General features: G+C 41.3%; 1 protein-coding gene across 1 annotated transcript; it reads right to left on the reverse strand.

The window, feature by feature from the left end:
- Nucleotides 1–757: 757 nt before the first annotated feature.
- Nucleotides 758–18,336, reverse strand: LOC145390383 (UDP-glycosyltransferase UGT5-like). Its single transcript, XM_080265326.1, has 9 exons — nucleotides 18,163–18,336; nucleotides 17,715–17,969; nucleotides 13,291–13,524; nucleotides 8,109–8,273; nucleotides 6,397–6,619; nucleotides 6,077–6,296; nucleotides 4,037–4,292; nucleotides 3,569–3,604; nucleotides 758–943 (listed from the first exon to the last, which is right to left on the reverse strand). The coding sequence occupies exons 1-9, from the start codon at nucleotides 18,334–18,336 to the stop codon at nucleotides 758–760; spliced, it is 1,749 nt and encodes a 582-aa protein (XP_080121452.1).
- Between the last annotated feature and the right edge of the window lie 1,363 nt (nucleotides 18,337–19,699).

Genomic DNA, 19,699 nt, shown 5'->3' on the forward strand with positions numbered 1-19,699 from the left:
ATATTATTAAGTGTGGCCGCACATAGTAGAAGTAGGTTTAAGCATGTCGGAGCAGGCTACCTGCGCCGACAAGTTTACAGGAATGAACAGACCATTCTTTCCTGCTTTGCCAGCGCGGGTTGACGTGGAACATTTGACTCTGTGCCTGCTGTTTACTGCTCACCATGGTGGTCGTTGAAATCATAATTGCATGTGTTCTTGAGAAGCCCCCAGTATGGGACAAGGGAGACAAGAGACACAAATAGAAACATCGTTGACAAATGCTGAGAACATATGGCCAAAACAATGAAGTGTGAAGGTAGGTTATTTACCATTTACTGTACTCTGTTTTATATATATATATATATATATATATATATATATATATATATATATATATATATATATATATATATATATTGTCTTTATTATTATATCGAATTAGCAATAAAATAAAATATAACAGAAGAGATGTTTCGTGTTTGTATTCTGCATAAAAGTTTTACAGTAAATTTAATATATATAAAGTGTGTCTATAATATTTATCCATACTTTGATACTTTATGGGCTTTATTTATATTTTTGCATACAATAGTTTAAGGACTTTCTGTATTAAGTGTAATATTTTATCTTTGTTACCGTATATGATATATTTTACAAGAATACCACACGTTCCTGCCAGTGCTGGTCTTTATATTGCATTTCAATAAACTTATTTTTGAGGTACTGAGTACAGTTAAATTTTGATATATGTGAGTGAAAGAACAGCTAGACATGTTTAGGGTAGAGCAGTTGGCCCACTACTACCTCCCAGTGCTGATTGCCGGAGTTGGTATCCTGGGATTTCGGTAACCTGGTAGCAGGAAACCTGCATCCTATGCGTCCCCCCACCAGTGCTGACTCCCGGCTCTAGTCGGCACTGGTCACCAGTAAGCTGGTAACCTGCTTTCTTTGTGTACGTACCCTAAGGTAAGAGATTCAAATAGGAGAAGAGTGTTAAGAGGTTAAACGGAGAAGAGTGTTAAGAAGTTAAACAAGCTATGTGACACTGTATGTAAGGCAAAAGAAATGGATGACAAACCTATCACTGAGGAGGAATTTAAGAAGAGTCTTAAGATGAAAGGATCAACAGCACCTGGGATGAAATCACCCATGCAGTCATTAAGTTTCTGGCTACTATCAAGGACAATCCTATACTTTGTACAACATGATATCAATGGGTGGACCCATCCCCAAATCATGGAGGAAAGCCATAATTATCCCCATACCAAAACCAAGAAAGCCGGGAGAGTACAGACTATTATTCCTAACATCTTGCCTCTGCAAGTTTTTTGAGAGGATTGTTCTCAACAGGATCCTGTACGTCGTGAAACCCAATCTAGCTAAGTGTCTCTACGTTTTTTTGCCTGGGAGGGGAATACACCAATGTATACACAGGGTTAGAGTGGGTATCACACAAAAGTACAGTTTTTGTAGATCTTAAAGGGGCCTGTGATAGAGCTAATCCAGATATAATACTCACTGAGGTAGCACGCATGACACATGGGACACTTTCACGAATTGTACAGGACTACTTAAATGACAGACACAGCTGTGCATATTTTGAAGGGGTGTTCTTAAGATGGGAAAAAATGGAGTTAGGTACACCAGAAGAAGTCCTCTCATACATGTGTTGATGTCATCACTCGGCAGGAGAAAGGATGATATTTTGGAAGACGTTTTTCTATTACTGACGTTACTGACATTGCCAGTGTATTTTGAAGTGGCATTGCCCATAATTATCACAACATTGTTACATATGTTGCACATAAAAATGCCTAGTTTTTACTGACCTCTGATATTATCAAAATATATATTGAGTTTTACGCCGTGTCCGCTTTCCTCGATAAAGTTTAAGGCCTTGCTCCTGGGTAGGGGATTTTGTTTTGGAGCACATAGCATGTTATGACTGGATGCCTTTCTTGATGTCTATCAATAGACTGGTATTCTCTAAAGAGATTTTATCTGACCTGGAATGACAGTGACTCATGCTACTATGCTAAAACAACTCTTCAAATAGCAATCCATGACAAGAAATAAGACTGAACAGCAGAAAATTCGTTTGAATATTGTGTAATTGACAGCGTCTATGAAATTTACAAAGTGAAAGATGGCCTATAGAGAGTTACAGTTTTAACCCAAGGCATCCCAATAACGTATGGATGCATTGCATCGTTTTGTCATGGTGAATCCCAATAACGTATCCAAACGTTTTGCAATTGCAAGGTCTGTAATTTCCACAACTTTCAAATTTCGCGCGTGGTTTTTGGTATGTAGACACAGGACACCTTCCTCTACCTGCCGCCAGGTGGGGACACTGCCTTACCCCGCATGACCTTCCCCCCCTCCCACATGCCACTGTCTCAGCATCTCACCTGTTAGCAATGACCTGGCCAGTAATGACATGTCACGCCATGATACGAAGTTCAAGGTAAGTGATTCCCCAATTGATGACGATGTGGAGGACAAAGATTACCTGGTGCAAGAGGAAGAAATGAGCAGAAACAATGAGGAAGTAACGTCACCAAGGAAGGTGCAGTATGTTGATGTGTTCAGTGAATGAAACAATGCTTATATTGCCTATATTATTGTGTGAAAAACAATATATTCTTGTACTATATATAAATTCGTTCCAAATGAACAAAATTCTACCTATTCTGAGTGGTTTGCAATAGTTACCGCTACACAAAAAAATGTGACATCCACAGCGCGGCTTGAGAAAACATGATACCAGATGTTTAAAGGGTCACCTGTTTAGACCACATCTAAGCACAGGTGAGCACTTTTAGGGCATTATGCAATGTTTCTTATAAAGCTGAGGTTTTAGCCAAAAAAAATATTTTTTCGAAAATCTCCCAAGATTGAGGGGGGGGGGGTCAGTGGTGAAAAACCGGTTGGGACGTGGTGGGTTAATGTTGCAGTTAGGCATAATTCAGGAGAACAAATATACATGTAATCTCATCTTCTTGCGGGCACTTTATCAAGAGCTACCTCCCGTATTTTTACAGTTCCTATAACGAATTGCTTTGTGAGGAGAATGAAGACAGTAGACCAGATAAAGGAAATGATAGTAGTAAATGAAGTGATGACAGGACTGGAAAATGGAAGCAAAAAGTGACAGCAACCAAAAAGACTGTTTAGTCTCATCTGAACGTGAACTCGGTGAACTTCAAGTTTCAGTTGCCTTCTGCAATCATCTGTCCCAACTTTGGAGAACTGAGAAGTACAGTAGGTGGTGGAGATGTTTGTATAGCTATGCACTAGAGACACCTGGTCATACTGATGCAACCACATGAATACTGCCCTCTTTATTTATGGAGAGGGTATGGATTAGGTTATGCTTCGGTGAAAGAAGTCTAGGTGGACAGGAGAAAAAGAGAATAGTAACACCAAACAAGTAAACAATATTATGTCAGCATTATAGTTCGTTTATTTCTACGTCTCAACAAGTACACAAATCATTACTAAAGTCAAATTTCATATCCTTATGCTATAATTACAGAAATATGAATTGGGTGTGTAATTTTAACATTATATTCAAATGACTCACATGGGCTGTCCAATGCTTAAGAAGCTGTGTTGTCAACTGTACATGGAAAAGTGTAAGAAACATTAAAAATAAAAACCTTACCAGGCAATTGCGTATTCAAGTCCCCACTGTACACACACACACACACACACACACACACACACATACACACACACACACACACACACACACAAGGAGGTGACTCCCGCTTGTCTAATCCATGGCCCGGTTTTACTGGGCCATTGTCTAGCCCATGAGTAGGCTACAATGCACAGTTAGACTTGCAGCCCATGGAGTGGCGGGTGATATGGACATTAGCGTCAAAACATAAATCTGCTTTTGTAGCTAATATTTGTGCTATTCAGAGATATTCAGTTATAAGAAAAATAGCTTTGCTCATGTTAAATATTCCGAAGTTACCATCATAAGTAACGATATACTGAATGACTGATGCTCAGCATATTACTGAGATTTCTCTTTATGGCTGACCCTACCAAACACTAGTGTTGAAATGCCTCTCATGACTAGACACAAGATGCAGATGGAGATAAAGACGGCCACATGGAAGAAGAACAATACGTCCAGCATGAGGAACTCCACCCAGGAGAGTTGGGCATCAGGACTTCTCAGCTGCGGTGCCCCCCGGTGACGGATGACGTACTCCGTCCAGAACACAGCCCTCTCCTGTGGCGTCGTCAGCTGATCCCGCAGCTGCCTCGACGCTGCCAACACATTCTCCTTGTACCTTAACGTAAATGTACAAAATTGAGCATGAGTAACTTGTTAGTCCATTACCTATATTTTTAGTTAAGGGGAGCTTTATAAAATCAAACATCTAAGTCGACCTTATTGACACATTTGTTTACGCAGGAGCCACAGGTGTCACATATCAGCTATAGTCCTGATAAACTGTAATTTTGTTAACTAATGATATAATTTAGAAAATCTGCAATATGAACGCAGAAGTTAATCATTATACGTATATGAAATACAGTATATAAATCCTTGCCCTCAAGAGCTGAGATTGCATTATGCAACCATGTAGTTATTAGAAAAAAAATCATCAAAATTACAACACTAATTAATTTTCCGTAACCTTTATAATAGGAAATGTATTGAGGGCTTTTTGGCGTGGAGTTATGTTTCTTGGATTAATGAATATTTTCTAGGAACATGGAGGACCAAAGAAAATCAGACGAATCTTAGGAAGGCCGCTATTTGAGACAGTTGGTTAAGCAAGTGGTAATTCTCTTGGTACAGGTCGAAATACTAGGACAGCGTCGATGAAGCCCATAGCCACATAAAGAATGGTATACAGCTACGTAGAGTGCTGTAGTTCGAAACAGAGGGGAGCGGGAAATGCAAATCAAGTTGTAATCCTAGTGAACGAAAATCATGTCAGCTCTTAAATAAACTGTATCACAATATTACGGGTCTGCAGTTTTACTATTGTTTATCTTGGGAGTTGCAACAGAATACAGAGCCACATGCTTCACAGTTAGCCTCCCAGTATCTTGCCATAGTTTATCTGACAATATGATGTACACAGAGATTAAAGTTTACAGTGAATAGAACATTTGATTTTTCAATTCCATCTAGAAGAGGCTGACAATTAACAAATAAATGCCAACAGATGTATATTATCCTACTCCACGGAGCCGAAGGACAACATATTCCATCAACCCACAACAGTCATATTCCACACATGATTTTTGAAGAGTGTAGCGATAAGAGCACAGGGAACTGTGATTTGCTAAAGCTAATTGTTTGTGTATTAGAAAATCTACATGCGATGTTGAGCTGAGTTTCTGCTGGGTGCAATCATGTGATATACTGTATGTAATTAGGCTATGATACTTAAATACCCACTCCCACCCTAGAATATACCGTGAACTAGAGGAGTGCCAAAACAGCACATAAAGCAATAGAACAGACCGCTGAGGTTTGAGGGAGTTTAATGTTTATGATTTACTGTATCGTTCTAGGACAATTGCCCCCTGAACAAATGCCCCCCAGACAATCGTCCCCGTAGGACAACCTCCACCCGGGACGGCTGCCCCCCAGACAAATACCTCTGCTAATATCACCCGATTCGCTGTATAAATGGTTGCAAGTGTCTAACCTAACCTAACCTAATCTTTGGCAGGAGGCAATTGTCTGGGGGGCAGTTTTCTGGGGGGCAGTTATTATATGGGGTCAATTGTCCAGGGGGCAGTTGTTTGGGGGGCATTTGTCCAGGGGACAGTTGTTCGGGGGCAGTTGTCCTGATACCATGATTAAAATGTTGACCTCAACAGTTTCCTTGAACCAGTGTCAGCATCATTCAAAAATATTTTCCAGCTGTTGATAGGATGACATTAAATTATGTGATTAGTACAAACTGCATATATCAGATAAGCTAGGGTAAACATTATACGTATTTCACAGGACACTTTTGCTTCAAAATTTATTTCTACCGGCAAGCTAAAGATCCTCATATTTTAGTACCATTATCTCACCACAAAACACCAGTAAGACTGTGATACCAACTTAGGGTTGGTGGTAATTTCGGTGACGACATCAACTATGGCCTCGACTGTCAGCTCCTTCCACAGCAGCATGTCACCATAGCCAGAATTCTTCACAAAATAAGCGTTCCTGAGTTGATCACCGAAGATGGGTAGGGCGAGGAGAGGCGTGGCGTGGTAGATGGACTCCTGTGTGCTCAGCTGGCCACCATGGGTGATGAACACTTTCATGTTGTCGTGGCCTGAGGTGCACAGGCTGTCTTAGTGCAACCAGTACATGGGAGGTTACATTGTTTGCATACATTATATTAAGCCAACTCGTTCCTTACAGGATGAACTTACCAAGGACATCCTGTTGTGGGAGCCACTTGCTTATCATGACATTTTCTGGCAGACCTTCCAGGTCCTCCTCATACTTCCATATGACTCTGTGTGGCAGCCTGTGGAAAGCCTCGATAAAGGCTTGGCGGTATTTCACTGGCATTGAGTTTCCTCTAGCAACCGACCCTAGACTGAAGTATATCACACCCTCAGGACCAGCACCAGATATCCATGACTCCAGATCCTTCGGATAAGAACTGATACATTAGAAACCTCACATTTCATCATATTTACAAAACATTGCTGGTGTTCTTTTGATTTTGAAGCAAACAAAACAGGAGCAGCCGGAGGGGCACTCAATGGAGCGCATCTCTCCGACAAGGGCAATGTAATTTCCAAACTATTCTTCATAATGGATTAGGGTTTCTCATCACTGACTAGGGTTTCGCATAAAGTGTTTTCCGGATCCAGAATCTGTATTAAAATCCTGATCGGTCTCAAAATTTAATCGATTGTTCCCATGGGACATGAGCTATCTACCTGCCTAATTCGGTTCAAATCAATCTTTTAGTTTTTGAGTAATCCTACTAAAAGACAAACAAGCAAACAGGTGTGGAAACACACTCTCCTTGTCGGAGAGTCATCCAATGATTATTCATAAATCTTATACCAATTTTATATACCCATAACAGAAGGATATCCTGGGCTTCATAATCCACAAATGAGGGGTAATGTACCGGGCACCAGCCTGATGGCTAACCAGCACTTGTCAGGACTGGTATACGGGACCGACCTGCCTTGGTCGCCCACATTTGAATCTTAGTGTACTCAAGGGTTGGCTGGTCGTGTGTGGTATCTATATGAAGAGACACAAGGAAATTTCACCGTTACATCAGCTATTGCTTTAGGTACCTATGCTACACTTCCCCTGCACAAACCTGAAAGTACCACGAAAAGTATTACTGGTAATTATATATATATATATATATATATATATATATATATATATATATATATATATATATATATATATATATATATATATATATATATATATATATATATATATATATATATATATATATATATATATATATATATATATATATATCTATATATATATATATATATATCTATATATATATATATATTTTTTTTTTTATTTATAATGGGAACTGTCTGAGTGAAAAAAAAAAATGTTTATATAACTCTGTGAGAGCTCTGAATTTCTCCGTGATTTTCAAGTTATTATGTGAACAGCGACTAAATCTATATGCTGAAATGAGTGAAAGCATGATGTGTTATATAAAATAATAATATTACACATGTCGCTCAAATTGTACAACAATAGCGTAATAAGACAACTTATTTGTGGTGTTTGAGTGATTATTGCAATAGTATTGCACAATCCTAATATTCTCTGTGACTGCAGAGTATCATGCTTATATTAGTATGTTTACCTTTGTTGAAAATGTAATTCTTGCCATTACCGTCAGAAAGGTCTCTGTTTCAGGAAAAAAAACTACTTTTTATTACTGTGTGTGATGTATCTGACCATTCTGTAAGAGATTCTTGAGAAGGCCGATTTTTTGTCAAAACATGCTCGGGTGTAGGGAACTGCCAAAACGTGAGGAAACCCTTAGATATGTTACCTAGGCCTATACTGGATTATTCTCTTCAGCTAAGAATAATTCTAGCAGTGCTAGGATGAAAGAAAATGGTGAAAGATTAACCTGTGGGAGTGGGGTGGCAGGGCGACAGTGCATGGCGCCCACCTCCACCTGTGAAGGCAGGAGAGGCACGGTCCTGCTGATGCTGAAGTGAGAGTTCAACAGTGCCAAACTCTGGTTTCTCTCTATATCCAGCAGAGGCGGCAGGTCAGGGAAACGAGAAGAGATCTAAAGAATGAATAAGAAAAATATCTGTTGTCGATAATTTGACTGCTAAATTAATATTATTACCTTGTCTTACTTGCCCTTTTCATATATAAGGTTAGTATCCAGAAGTCATAAACGGAAAATGAGCCGGAATAAAATGTCATAAATAAACCACAGTGAAATTTCAATAATAATGACACCAGTACTAAATATAATACATTTCCTAGTAGCTCATACTTATTAAAAAAATTATTGTTCCATGGATTTTACATATATATATATATATATATATATATATATATATATATATATATATATATATATATATATATATATATATATATATATATATCCCATTGGATCCCAGAGTTGCTGGGCGAGGCGTTGCACTGGGAGGGTACTAAGCGTACCGCCCTCCGCCTGTCGGCTCATAGTCGCGAAGCTCGTAAGTTCCTACCCGGGGGTTGCCTACTTTATTAAGACTTGAAAATTCCCACTTTTGTCCAATACTCTGGAATCTGAGCCCCAATGGGATATATATATATATATATATATATATGGAAATTTGTGTAACCAGTGATTCCAATGAAATTCCAAGGGAAATAGTGAAATGAGTTTAATTTAGGATGGGTTAATTAAGGTTAGGTTAATTTAGGCTGCAGTTTGGTTTAGATAAATGCAAAGTTACGTGTTCATCTAAATCAACGTAGCCTGGCCCAGCTTAACTAACCTAACCTAACGTAACCTAACTAACCGACCCTAAGATAACCTAAACTTAACCTAGATTTTCCCGGCCAAATTTAACCACAAGCAAAATTAACCCATCCTTACTTTGCCACCCTAGTTAAATCTCATTTCACGAATTTCATAGGGATTTCGTGAAATCACTGATTACTGAAATTCCCTGTAATATATCTACCTACCTACCTATCTATCTATCTATCAGTAAATTAATCAATCAATCTATCTATCTATCTATCTATCTATATATATATATATATATATATGTGTGTGTGTGTGTGTGTGTGTGTGTGTGTGTGTGTGTGTGTTTTTGTCGCCAGACGCCCATATCTCGTAATGGGTGCCCACAAAAAAATCGCCTCCACGTCGCCCTCTCCCCCTCCATTTCATTGCCCTACTCCCAACTCACACCCTCCTCTCTCATATACCTCTCCACTCCTTCCCTCCATCTCATCCTTGGCCTCCCCCTTCCCCTCTTCCCCTCAACCTCACTCACATACATTCTCCTCGTCAGTCTCTCATTCTCCATCCTCTCCACATGGCCAAACCACCTTAATGTGTTTCTCCTTACGCTTCCTATCATATCCACATCCACACCACAGCGCTCCTTGACATCATTTGTCAATCTGTCTCTCCACGTGACTCCAGTGGCTCCTCTCAAATAACTCATTTCCTCAGCTCTCACTCTTGACTTGTGTTCCTCCAACAAGGTCCAAGCTTCACTTCCATGCGTTAGAGTTGGTATCACAATGCTGTCATGTAGTAAGTTTTTCACTTGCATGCTCACTTCCCTGTTTCTTATCATTGCTTTCAAGGAACCAGCAACCTTTCTTCCTTGCTGTACCCTTTCAAGCACTTCACCCTGCAATCTTCCATCCTTACTCATCACACTACCCAAGTATTTAAACATACTCACATTTTCCATTTCCTCCTCATCGAGTCTCATTGTACATTCACTGACTTCTCTTCTCTCGAAGACCATGACTTTACTCTTCCCTACATTCACCCTTAGATTCCGTTTCGTACACACTCTCCCAAACTCATCCACCAAGCCTTTCAGCTCCCCTTCGTCTTCATTTAACAACACAGTATCATTTGCAAACAGCAGTACAGGGAGTTTCCAAACACTTCAGTCTCTCATTAAGGCCTCTCCTACATCCACTGTCCTACTTGTATCTCTTTTATAACCCCACCCATGTACACATTGAACAACCGTGGAGTCATGACACATCCCTGTTTCAGCCCAACCTTCCAATAGAAAATTCACTCAGCTCACTATCCACACGCACTGCAGCCTTAGCACCCTCATACATACTCCTCACAGCATTCAACAACTTCCCATCTACTCCATATATTCTTGATATTTTCCGCAATCCATGTCTATGCACTCTGTCATATGCTTTCTCGAAATCTTTGAAGGCTACATATAATTTCATTCCCTTTTCTAGAAACATTTCCATTAAAGATCTAAGAATAAAAATCTGACCTATTGAAGCTCTTCTCTTCGTAAAACCCCACTGTTTTTCTCCAACTAATTCCTATGATACTTCCCAAACTCTGTCAATAAGTATCCTACCATATACTTTTCCTATTATAATAAGAAGCTTAATGCCCCTGTGATTACCACACACTTCTTTTTTCCCCTTTTCCTTTGTACAAGGGAAAAATTATACCTGACTTCCAATCCTCCGGAACTCTACCTTCCTCCCAGGCCAATCTGCACATCTTCCACATCCATTCTACTATTGTCTCTCCCTCATGCTTGAGTATTTCACCACACACTCCATCAGTTCCTGGGGCTTTCCCCATTTTGACTTTCTTCATGGCTTCCACAACTTCCATCCTACTGATTTCTTCCTGTTTTCTCACCTCCCTCCTTCTCCCAGTCATTCCTCAGCTACTTATACTCGCATTACTTTCATTCTCTATGTTCAACAATTCCTTAAAGTGTTCTCTCCATGTGCTCACTTTTTCTCCCTTCTCCACTAGTAATCTACCATTTTTATCTTTCATTTCCCTACCAACTTCATTTCCACCCTATCTAACTCTCTTTACCTCTTCCTAGAACATTTTCTTACACTCCCTCCACTTTACACTCAAATTCCTCCCAAACTCCTCATCCCCTCTCTTCTTACTCTTACTAATCTTTTCAACTCTCTCTTCCTTTCTGCATATAACTCTCTTCCGTCTCTCAACTTCTTCCATGCCCCTGTTTCTCATCCATTCATAATATGTTTTCTTCTTTTCTGCTACAGTCTGTCTCACCTCTTCATTCCACCATGCTATTCCTTGCACCCACTTTCGTCTTGTCATCACCCCACACACCACCTCACATGCTGCACATATTTCCTCTGTGAATATCTTGCACACATCTTCCACGGCCCCCATCTGCTCCAATTAATATTAACCCAATTGTTCCTCCACTTCTTTCTTATATTCTGCCTTTTTCTCATCCTCTTGTAACCTTTCCACTGTCCTTGCATCTACTCCTTCCTCCCGTCCTTCCTTTCTTCCATTAATCAGTGGTGGTCAGAAAGTCCACTCCCTCAATCTCTATATGCTCCTCATCCATTACACGCCTTCACATCCTTTCATCCACACACACATAATCAATCATTGCCTTCCTTTCGTTCAGTTCACCACTCAGCCTTCTCGTCACTCACCATGTATACCTGTGGATCATTTTGTGCCTGAAGAGGGTTTTGGTTATCACCAAACCCCTCCTGGCACAAATGTCCACTAAAGCAAAGCCATTCTCATGTATCTCATTAGGCATATCCACTGTCACATTCCCCACTTTACCATTCACATCACCTATCAAAAACACTCTATCATGACTTTCAAACTTTTCCATGGCCACTTCCACATTTCTCCAGAACTCTTCTATTACTCTGCTTGCACGATCTTGCGTTGGTGCATACACACACACAATCGCCTACATTTGTAGTCTACCTTTCAATTTTAACCACACAGTCGTTGAGCCAACTGATCCATACTCTTTTATATTCTCCTTCGGTCTGTTACTCACAACAATACACACTTCTTCCTTTGCCCTCTCATTCTCACCTACTCCTGCACATATTCCCAATACTCACACTATCTCCTCTCCATTTAGTTTCAGTTCATCCACATACATCACTTTCGCACCCTCAAGCACCTGGACTATCTCTCTCTCTTTTTCACGTCATCATTTGCAGCTCTTACAGTATGTTCCATTTCGCCATCTGTATCATGTCCTTTATTCTGTCCTTAGTCATCAACTTTTGGTCAGTCCTGGTCCGAGGCTTCTTGTTCGTATTATTAGTTAGTTGTTGTCCTGGGAGGGGCACTAACCCTCCGACAACCCACTTGCTGTCACATAGGGAACACATGTCGGTTGGTTATAAGGTTACCACCCAACGCTGTAAATGCTTTCCTGGTTTACAGGAAATAATTTGGCTCGTCACTCAATGTAAAGCTACCCTAGAACAGAGTACCACTACTCTAAGTGGCTGGATGATGGGCACCCCCAGCTACCACTATATATATATATATATATATATATATATATATATATATATATATATATATATATATATATATATATTATTACGCATGTCTACAAAGGATATAGTGAGAACTTGTGTATATCTGATGTTCAGAATATAACCTTCAAAGGCCAGCTATCTTTACCTGATGCCAAACATACCACCTGTATACATAAGGTCGAGCAAATCTAATTCTTTGCTTACCACATGCATGTTCAATGTTACATCTTTCAGTTCTGTACAGTAATTTGTTCCATATTTGTCTTCTCGGCTTCTATGCCTTGCTTTGTCACAAGTCGATTTATAATATCATACGAGTATCCTGTTCTCAATCGGTTAAGTTGCCTTCGTCATGAGCCTAAAAGTATCTATATTTTCAACATACCATACCATTCAAACATACATCCGTTTATTCACCTGATCAGTAAACCAACTTAATCCCCATCTATCTCTCATATCACTTTTTGTAACGTATTCTGATATGTACATTATACATTCCCACAGCTTATACTGTACTTTTAATATGTGCTGCTCGTAACACGCCAGCTAAAACATTTGTGGGCTATGAAGAAGCTTACATTTTCTTTCATGATGTCAGTTACACTCTATCTATGTCTTTATACTAAGCCTAAAGAAACTTCCAATAGTGCAGGCATCAGAAATAATTTGCCGTAACTTCTTCTCTGCTATAAAATCAACATACTCTTTTTGTAAACACTAGGCCAACTTCAATCTAATGGAGACTAATCATTGTAAATGGAGTCAAGTACCTCCTTTTGAAGTTCTGGAACTACGCCCCAGTTTCTCCAGTACACAGCTATTCCAATGTGTGTTAGAATGTTGACAAAACGTTGCCAGACAGTTATGGGGGTCGGATAGTCGAACAGTAAATTAGACGCATGGGATGGTTGGAGTACGTTGCCCAAGACGGCGCTCTGACGGAGTTCCATTCCAGCTGTGGAGACGGTGATGAAAGGCATCTCGTGCGCAAAGGGGTAGGCTATCTGAAGGAAGAGACAGAAGATTATGAGCTACAAATGGACGTCACATTTACACGTATCTTAATGTGCTATTATAATACAGAAAAAGCTTGTGGGCATGCAAAAATATATGTGAAATTCCCCCTTAACCGTGGGGCGTCACTTTCATGATGCTCGGCCACAATGGATCATACCGCAGGGCGTCACTTTTATGATTCTGTGTTATTTTGAATTATCCCGGGCTCTCAGGTATTGGCTTGTATCATCTATCAGTACTGCCAATGTCCAACACTAGTCTGCACTCCAAATCTCATCTGTACTCCCATCCATTGTTGACAATTTAGCGATTTTACCCCCTTCGTGACTCCCCTCCCTACCTGCCCTCCATTACCCGGTCCTCTCACCTCCCACGCCGCGCTGCGCTACGCAAATTTCCCCCGGATTTTTCCACAGATTTCATCCATTGAAATAAGCCCTATGCCCTATATTTATACAAAATAATATATACCAAAAAAAAAACAGGTAAGTGATAGTGTTATACACCAGAAATTGGCTAATTATCACCTGACAAAACCTCACATGCATTCATTCGCTACATTACCACGGTAATTTCCCCTCTGATTTATGCCTTGTAATCGATGTCTGTAATAAAAGTATATATCAGAAAGGAAGGGAGAATCCTAATTGACATTTACATTCACCTGGAACTACCTATTTCTTTATGTATTACCGAGATTTTCTACCTATAAAAAAATTAGCCTGTAAGTTAGCAGCAGTCAGCCTAATGTGTCATTGTCAACCCTTCCCTTCTCAGATAAGCTGCGGCATTTAGTTCCTTGTCCTCCGCTGTAGAGAAACGATGTCGCACTCATGCCCCGCCATTCCTGCCGCTTCTGCGCCCATTGCAAAGGGCCCCGTGACCTTTACTCCTAAGAAAAGTAGTGAGGCAAGCAGGAAAGGCCTTAGTGACTCTGCAGTGGCACGTGAACTGGCAGAATTGTCCATGATTATGATGGACAATGACTATGACGATTTGGGTGAATCGTGTGATGAGCCGGGTGAGGTTATCGTGCCAGAAACAGCAACAACGAGTGCTACAGTAAGTGAATCAGTGTCTAGCTCCAAGGGAAAGGAGCCTTTAGTGCAGCAAGGACAGGAATTTAGGAAGGGAGTGAAAAGGCGGCGTGTTAGCCCCAGAACAATGCCCCCACGTGACCCAGCCCGCCATGAGTCACGAGTGCATTCACCTCCCCGTTCCCCAAGCCCCACTTCACTCATTTCTTCATCATCGTCGGCTGAGTTATCTCCAGAGTCTTCGTCGTCGGAGTCACCACCAACATGAACAGTGAAGGCAGGCCGTAGAGGTAGAGGTAAATCTAGGAGTGTGAAAAGTAGTGTAGCTAGTAGGGTAAGGGCTGCTAGTGCTGTACGGCAACCTAGGGTCAGTGCGAGTGACCTTGACCGAGATAAACCTCCCTCACAGCCAACCTCCACCACCACCACCACCACCACCCACCCTACACCTCCACGACAGGGAATCCTGGACGCCTTCGCGTGGACGGAAGGGTCAGATTTTGTGCCAGAAAATCTAGTTTTTGATGAGAGCTCCTCAGGAGTTCAGCCTGCCTTCACTATGGACGAAAATGCTGAGTGTGTCGACTACCTTTTGGCCTTCCTAGATGACGAAGTCATGCAGCACATTTGTGATGAGACCAACAGGTATGAATCACAACGTGCTGCAAGTGGTACAGGTGCAGCCAAGATGCAACAGTAGTCCATGCTGGGAGTGCAGGAGCTGTATGTGTTCTTTGCCCTCATGCTTCTCATGCCACACTCCAAGAAGCATGAGTTGGAAGAATACTAGTCCATGGACCCCTTACTACCCTCACCCACCCTCAATAAGTACATGGCCAGAGATCGCTTCCAGAACATCATGGGAAACCTGCACTTTGCCGACAACGATGTACCTTCCCAAACCGACCCAGTCTGGAAGATCCGGGAGATTCTGAGCAGAATGAAGGATAAGTTTATGTCATTCTTCCACCCCTTTCAGAAGGTTGTCATTAACGAATCCTTGGTTTTGTTCAGAGAAAGTCTTTGGTTTGTTCAGTACATTCCAAGCAAACGCCATCGCTATGGAATTAAGTTCTTTGTACTGTGCGACTGTAAGACGGGGTACATCCTTGACTTCGTCATATATTCAGCCAGCACTGTCGATCTGGATAAAACACACCCCCTTGGCTTCTCAGGCTGTGTAGTGAAAGTGCTCCTAGAAAAGTATTTGGTGGGAATCATGTGCTGTATACAGACAACTACTATACAGCACCGAAATTTGCCAAATACCTTTCTGAGCTCCTGCGGCACTGTGAAAAGTAATCGTGCCCACTTCCCCAAATTCCCAGAGGCGGGAACCTCGCAGTGAGGAGACGTGCACCTACGCAAGTGTGAGAAGATGCTGGCAATACGGTGGCATGACAAGAGGGTCGTGCACATGCTCACCACCGTACATAAGGGGGAGATGAGAGACAGTGGGAAGGTCGACCGTAGGACAGGCGAACCTGTGATGAAACCTGATGCTGTGTTGGACTATAATATCAACATGCGGCTGGTGGACAAGTCCGACATGATGATTGGGGAGATCGACTGCCTCAGGAAGAATACTAGGTGGTACAGGAAAGTTTTTCTGCATCTCATAGATATGACGATGCTGAACGCCTTCATCCTGTACAAGATGAAGGTCAAGCCACCCAAGTCCTTCTCCCTGAGGTTGTTCACCAGGACTTGCATCCAGCAGCTGCTGGAAAGATATGGTAGGGTGACAGCAGCAACTCCAAGGTGCCATCCAGTAACACTTCCCGACCGACTTGAGCAGAGGGCGTATATGGATCGGCACAGACTTGAGCTTATGCCTGCCACAGGGAAAAGGAAGGCTGCGATTCACAGGTGTCAGGTATGTGCGTATACCACCCGCCGCACACCTGAGCATAAACGCACCTCTTGGCAGTGCGCTGAGTGCCAGGTTCCCCTCTGTGTTACCTGCTTCTTCGATTACCACAGCCAGAAGCAGTTCTAACAGTGCAAGTGTGGAAGCAGAATGATTTGGAAATAATGTGTAAATAATGTGTAAATAGCAGGTGAAAGCAATGGATGTTCAGTTCATATGATTGAACAGTGTATTATAGTTTTATCTTACTGAAAGTGACAGTGAATAACAGTATAAGTAAAATAGCAGGGTAAATATTGAAAATAGAATAGAAAATGTACATAGTAATGTAAGTAATTAGTAATATAAGAATATGAGTACAAATAATTTATGTTATAACAGTGAAAGTGAATCCGTGGCTCTCTACGTATTTTACTGAATGAAAAATTGAATGACTTCAGTGACAATAAACTAATACGACTGAAGGAAACTTATGGAGAAAGACTCCAGATATATATAAGTGTGATATAGTAATAGAAATATAAGTGTGAGGGGTTTTATGAATAATAAATGACAGAGTGCCTAGAGCGAACTAGCGCAAGTGCGACGATAAGACGCGCTCGTAATTTCCATTGCTTTCACAGTGTTTTTTTTTTTGGAGTATGGATCCCAAACTACTTGAAAATTGTAGAATAGTGTTTATAGCGTTTGTATCTGGCTGTGGTAATCATATTACGGGTTGTCGGGAAGTGTAAAGTGGAGACTTCGTTACCCTACTTCAGAGGTCTCCACAAGTCCTACGGTAAAGACGAAGGCTCAACAAACATTCCAGGAGAAAGCTGAAGGTATGTGCCATAAGCATATGTAATTTTATTTTTCTAGGACTAACTGATTTTTGGCAAATATTTTTTGAGAGTCTGTCGGAGCCCGAATAACCCCGCGGGACACGCAAAACATTGGTAAACAAGCCCGCGGTGTAGGGGTTATGAGTTAGATAGAGATAACTAGCATTGAAACCGAAATGTATTATCATGACAGTGCGAAGAATACACACACGCAGATCCAGGTGTGTTAAGATGCAACTGAAGAATTTGCTGCTAGAGTAGAGGACAATTACATCACTCCGTTTTCTAGATGGACAATTGTGAACATAATCCACAAACACTACGAACACTGATAGTTTTTATGGCGCAATGTATTATGGAGTACAGCATAAACGGGAGGTAACTTAGTATGAGAAGTTATTTAAAACAAGGTTTGAGCAACATGTATGCTTATCTGTGATACTTACTTCGTTGAATAAATGGTCAATAAGGATTACGTCGAAATCTTTTCTTCTGTTGTAAAGCTCTTGAACTTTGGGGACATCGTACAGCTTTCGAGCAATTGGATAGAGTATATCTTTGACTTCACGAAAGAGTCCTATAGGATCATTTAAAGAGTTGAACACGTTCAAATTTTCTGCCCTGAAATCTTCAATACCATGTTCAAACTCGTAGATGTTAGGGTGTTTTATGGGCTTCTGCTCATTGGTCAGCATCACGATCTGGGGGTCAAGAGAGATGATAGATGGGTAATATTAAGTACATATTTATTGGATGGCAAATATAAAACATGGTGTACCATTCACGAACTGGTTAGACCTTAGTGGTTTAGGTCAAGTAGGGTGATTTAGGTGACTAATGATGGTCAGCTTCGAGCACAGATACCTACCAGCTATAGAGCTACAACAGCCTTACCTTGTGCCCACGTTCGGCCAGAGCCTTGGCCAGTGATAAGAAGACGTTCCTATGGCTCTTGGAGGAGACAGGCAGGAGCATGAGGATCTTATAGGAAGCCTGAGGAGGCGGCAGCTCCCCCGCGGCGCCTCCCACCAGAACCACCACCAACACACATAGAAGCGCCAACTTCATCTGCTGAGACACATTCAGATTGGTACGTTGAGAGGTTATGCACAGTGCAGTGAAGATACCCCTCTGAAACTACTGCAATGTATCAATTGATGGATGACTATCCTCATCCAGGGAGAAAATATAATCTCACTGCGGATTTATTTGCTGACCGGCATAGCTCATGCTCCACTAAAATCCGGGCTGCCAGCGTGGTCAGAAGGGGACTGTTCTGGCAACGCAGTTTGCCAACTCTACTTTTTTCACGTTAGCTTGGCGCAGAGTCTCGTCCTTTTGGTGCATATTTTAAGTAGTTCAGTGACAGAATACGACAGTACTATGGCTCTACGTTCTTTCCATCGCACTCCTTCATGACTAGCATCATTTTATGTCTTAGTATTCAAGATGGAGAGATGGCAATTTTAGGCCAAGTTAAAGTGAGGAGAGTATAGTAGAGAACCTGACAGGAATGCTAGTATTTACATGAATATTAATTCTCATGAATCTGTAGACACAACTCTGACCAAGACTTCTTAACCGTTAGGAGAACCTAAATATAATATATCAAAAATAAATAAATATTCCTGAAGACAGGAAAGCGATATGCAGGATGTGTTTTAACCTTTACTGAGGGAAAGTCTACTACAAACCCAACTAAATTCGTGTAATGATACCAAGAAGACGTGGTTAATATGTCTCGCGACCTGGAAGTGTCAACGAGCTCATTTCACAGTACCTCATGCATATTATTGCCGAAGAAATATTTGGAGATAAAACGCTGAATAACTTTGTTTCTCTCTTTCCTTCCATCTCTCAGTTTCTGATTCTTAGTCTCTCTCTCTCTCTCTCTCTCTCTCTTAGTTTCTGTCTATGTCTGTCTGTCTGTCTGTCTGTCTGTCTGTCTCTCTCTCTCTCTCTCTCTCTCTCTCTCTCTGCCTGTCTGTCTGTCTGTCGGTTTCTCTCTCTCTCTCTCTCCCTTTTTCTCACTCAGTGCACATTAATGAAAGCTGTTATCTAGGTCTCCTCTCAAAGCCACCAGTCGAGCCGGCGGTACTCTCAAGGTGAATGGAATGCTGATGACAGGGAGAGCTGGAGCTCACGTTTCATCAGCCCTCGGGACTAGATCCTGACCATCCCTCATTGCTGAACTTTTTCAGTGTTTCAGCAACACAGAAAGTAGGCCAGCATGCTCTTTAACACAAGTTCCTCTAACTGTCAACACCAGACTATATGCACATTACACATTTAATTTCCTATTGAAGATTTTTAAAGTTAATAATTGGCATCTATTAACCAAGCCTCGGAGTCCCCATGAGGAGGGGATCATAGACCCCGCCATCCGCCCCTCTTCCAGGGAGGACCTAGCGAGATGCCTGGAACCACTGTC

The sequence above is a fragment of the Coenobita brevimanus genome, chromosome 14, assembly GCF_032717465.1.
Source record: "Coenobita brevimanus isolate Jiangsu-jjx chromosome 14, ASM3271746v2, whole genome shotgun sequence".
In the NCBI taxonomy this organism is placed as follows: domain Eukaryota; kingdom Metazoa; phylum Arthropoda; class Malacostraca; order Decapoda; family Coenobitidae; genus Coenobita; species Coenobita brevimanus.

What these genes read in the sequence shown, in the direction of transcription:
- LOC145390383 (XM_080265326.1), bottom strand. Translation starts at nt 18,336, where the DNA reads ATGAAGTTGGCGCTTCTATGTGTGTTGGTGGTGGTTCTGGTGGGAGGC. An exon ending in TTCCAGAACTTCAAAAGGAG is followed by an intron (nt 8,274 to 13,290) that starts GTACTTGACTCC and finishes TTCATTCTTTAG; the next exon opens with ATCTCTTCTCGTTTCCCTGA. An exon ending in TTAAGCATTGGACAGCCCAT is followed by an intron (nt 944 to 3,568) that starts GTGAGTCATTTG and finishes CTCTTACCTTAG; the next exon opens with GGTACGTACACAAAGAAAGC.